General features: G+C 31.9%; 1 protein-coding gene across 1 annotated transcript; it reads right to left on the bottom strand.

Annotated features, from left to right (window-relative positions):
- Nucleotides 1-2,417: 2,417 nt before the first annotated feature.
- On the bottom strand, nucleotides 2,418-4,097 carry LOC132759118 (uncharacterized). Its single transcript, XM_060750841.1, has one exon. It carries the CDS (start codon nucleotides 4,095-4,097, stop codon nucleotides 2,418-2,420), a length of 1,680 nt encoding a protein of 559 aa, XP_060606824.1.
- Nucleotides 4,098-4,367: the final 270 nt, after the last annotated feature.

Here is a 4,367-nt window from a genome sequence, read left to right on the forward strand (position 1 = left end):
GATTTCGTCTATAAATTCTGCTCAATGTTATAACCACACGTTATTTTGCCCTTTTGGGTGTTTTTTTTTCAACTAAGTATCTTTGAACTAAGCAAATTATGACAATGATTACTATTTTAACTGAGAGCTTCTTTTATACCATCTCCATCATTTAAAGTGTCAGTGTTTAAAGGTACAATACGAGCAATTTTATTAAAAAATATTTTAATGCAGGAATATGTATTGCAAGTTGTTTAAGTGTTTAGTTCGTTCAGCTTTTTCTTGCTTATCTTGAGCTTAGGTATTTTAAAGTTTGACTAACCATTACTTGCACCAATCTGTTTTAAATTCATCAAATTCTTTGTCAAACAATTGTATCCCATTTGACATTCATGTGTTGTTGAAAAGTCTTAAAGTATTAGTAAAGTTTTTTTAAAGATAAATTACGCAAATAAGAAATTATTAATTGTGTGTTTTTCTAATTTAATTCAGGATATTTAAGTTAATTTTAGATTGTTTTAAAAACAATCTGTATATTAATAAAACGTTAACAATATTGTTAGTACAAGTAGCATTTCTTTAATTGTTATTTATACACCAATATTTAATTTTTTGTTACATGACCTGTACTGCGAATATATATTGTACATTTTTTATCTTTTCAGCCTGTAAATATCACACAACAAATAAAAGTTTGTAATTTGAAAAAGTTTAAAATATGTTATGTACAGAATACCTTTGTATCATTGTTTGATATGAACGTGTTCACTTCAGTGTTGTTATAAATTTCTGGGCGTTCAAGCCGGTGCTAGGGGGCGTGAGGGATGCTGCACGTATTCATTATCCCTCATGTACAGACTCAATCAAACCGAGTCTGCAATTCTCTTGTAATTTTGTTGTGATTAAGGCTTCCGAGGGATCACTTTGTTTCCAGTTTTTTTATTCATCAATTATCCATAAATATTACTGCTATTTATCGCGCTGAACCATAGTGGATTTGAATACTGATTGATTTCTATAAGGAAATACCGTAGGAAGATTGTCAAAGGACATATTTTTTGCATTGGTGCAACTAATAAACGAAAGTTGCCATATACTTATTTCATAACGCCATGAGTGATGTACTCTGAATGACATGGGTTTAATCGAAATAAAAACCTAAACATTCACTCATTAGCATAAATTATTACAACGACTTGTTAGAGTGTATGTAAATAAAAAGCCAGACTTTTACTTATTAGCATAAACTATTACAATGACTTGACAAAGTACGTCTTAAATAACAACGCAAAATATTGACAAAAAAAATATCACAACATGTCTACTGCGTCGCTATTGCAGTAGGGACTATTTTGCCTATTGTCACATTTGTTTGGTAATTTACGTGGATTTTACTTTGAGGCAAGCTGCTTAGATTATGTTTAATGATATAATTTCAAGAAAAAAAATCCCCATAATTTTATATAAAACAGGGCGGGTTTAATTTTATATAAAGCAGGACAGGAATTCAACAACTTCAAGCGCCATTCACTGTACAATTTTCTGTCAATTATATACGATATATAAAGCAATGATATCCATGTTATGCGATATCTTTCTTGTTATATTTACAATAAAGTATTTACAATAAATTTACTAGTAATATACATATCATGTTACAATACAGAGAAATGCAATGTACACTCATAGAAAACATATTGACACTGGAAATGAAATAAAAATCAAAAGAATTCATGTACATGTAATTGCTATTGAATTATTTAAAGTAAGTAAGCCCTGAAATTGTTTTCTATTGCAAGGGACAATATGTCAACGTCAATTAGGACATTAAGATAAGCTCTTCAAAAATAGTTTGCTACTTGACATTTCTCCGTAGGAATATAATCATGTTCTAATACAAACCACAGGCGTCCAGAACATTTGCTTTGCCAATAATGATCAAATTATTATAAATAATCTCCCATTGATCATCAAGAACAGAATTACTATCCAGTTCCCGTTTACTATATAAAATATATAGAAGGTATATTAACTAGTCGCAGCCTAATACTCCGACACGGTCAATTTTTTGCATTGTTTTAAAAATAAGACATATTTTGATTCTAGTATGTGCAACAGATAAAGATATATTTTTTTAGTAACCGTTAAAAGTAATGAACCATTTGTCTTCATTTAAGATTTACATTCCTTTTCGTTTGAACAGAGATAAACATGATGAAAGTATCGAAGATACAATAATAATGTTAATTGTATCGCATGTTGGCATATAAATGAATGAGCATATGCATATATATCATTAAATCGTACCATCGACAAAACCCTAATTGTTACAAATGAATATAACACACACACGCACACGCGCACACACACACACACGCACACATACACACACAGATAATTTATATAAACAAATTGATTTTGTGACATAGCCCTTAATACTACTTTAATTCAAATATTTTAATGAAATTACGGTCTATGGAGTTCTTGAAATCACTGATGAACATTGTATTTTGCTCTTTAGAAATGTTAATAGAAAATGGATTCAATACATGTTGCACAGAGAAATGCAGAATCTCTTTCGTACCAGGTACAATAACTCCGAGCGAATCGCTGTTTGCTGGATAACAAACAACAGCACACCCACAGTTTGTAACTGTTAATCCTGCTGGTTTATTATTATTCCCGCTTTTACTTTGAGATATCAGTTCGCCCTGGAGTGTAAATTTGTACACCACACGGTTGATACTGTCAGACACAAACATACTCTCATTATCTATACTCAGATAAACGTATGTCGGAGTTTTCAATATGCTTGAATCTCTAACCTGATGAAGGATATGACCTTCCATGTCCAATACCTGAACAGCGGGAGGTTCCATAAAGGACACTGCCATTATATTATTGCGATAATGTATTCCACCACATCCTTTCCTGACATTCAGACTGTGCCTTTCAGTCAAACCGTTCTGCGTATTCACAAACAATAATTTGCCTTTATTTGGTAAACATGTTGCAACAGATGCAGAATTGATTGTTGTTATGCCTGCGGGAAAATCTGACAATTTCAATGTAGAGGTGACTTTATCATCTTTGTAATTTACAACTTTTAACGATTTGTTTGCGTTTTCAGCTAAAAGAATATCGGAATCAGATATAATTGCGATTCCTGTTATATCACAATTGCCTTCGTTTTTTACCTGAACATTAATTTTCTTAACAAAACGTGCCTTCACGTCATGAATACATTTCTTGAATTGCCCCGAAAAAGTTTCTACTTGTGTTGTTAGACTACCAAGGGATGCATTATGTTTCCTCAAAGTATCAAAATCTTCAGATGCTCTAAATTCTAAAGAGTTTATCTGACTTTTGGCTGAAATGTTTTCAATTATTTTTTGACAGTTTTTTAATTTTCTCTGTACACGCTTTGATGTCACAAACAAATTGTTGACCTTGTATTTGCACTGATTCAATTTTCTTTGAAATTCTTTAATTTCATTAGATAATACCTCGCATTGATCTTGAAGCTTTTTCTGGGAAGAGACATCTCTATCATTCACTTCATCAACTTTTTGTAAAACCTCTGCTTCCATTTTGTCTAGATAATCATCCATTTCTTTACGAAAAAGTTTAATTTCTTTGACGACTTCGGCCTTTATTTCATCTGCTGTTTTCAAACTGCATTTTATTTCTTCTTTGCATGAAGCAAGGTTTTCCCCAAGATTGTCAATTCTATGTTTAATGCAAACAAGGTCGATACTGTTGTCATAGTTACTAGACACATCTGAGACAAGCTGAACCTTGCAAGAAGTGTGTTGAAGTACCATACAGTCTCCACAACCAACGCTGTCGTGCTCTTGACAATAAAACTTCACTATTTCGTTTACATGAACATCACATAGTTCAGTGCACGGGTCACTTTTAGTCTGATATGTCGGCATTTCATCTTTGAGTTTGATCACGTGATTTTTGGTAGTTGCCAACTTCCGGTGTGCCTTGATGCATGATGAACATATAAACTCGTTACAATTCTCACAATAACCATCTGCTTGTACAGTATCCCCGTCACGCTGACAAGGCTGGCATGATATAGAAGTTTCTTTACGTCCTGAGACTTCCATTTCAAAGTGAAAAGTCCTTATCAACGAAATTATCGGTCATTTGTCAACACATACGTGTATATTGACATATTTACACAGATAAGATAAAAAGAATTGCTAACACATCCATTTTGTAAGTTGAATTGCACCCATTTGACCATTTTTGATAATTATAATATTTTTATCATTATAATTATATTACATATATTTCTTTTATAACCTTTTAAAGTCTGTCACGTAAATAAAAACATTTATAACGTCATTAATCGTAAATTGTGTCTCAACATAGAT

This window comes from Ruditapes philippinarum, unplaced genomic scaffold (assembly GCF_026571515.1).
Source record: "Ruditapes philippinarum isolate M1 unplaced genomic scaffold, ASM2657151v2 ctg5637_1_1_1_1, whole genome shotgun sequence".
Lineage (NCBI taxonomy): Eukaryota > Metazoa > Mollusca > Bivalvia > Venerida > Veneridae > Ruditapes > Ruditapes philippinarum.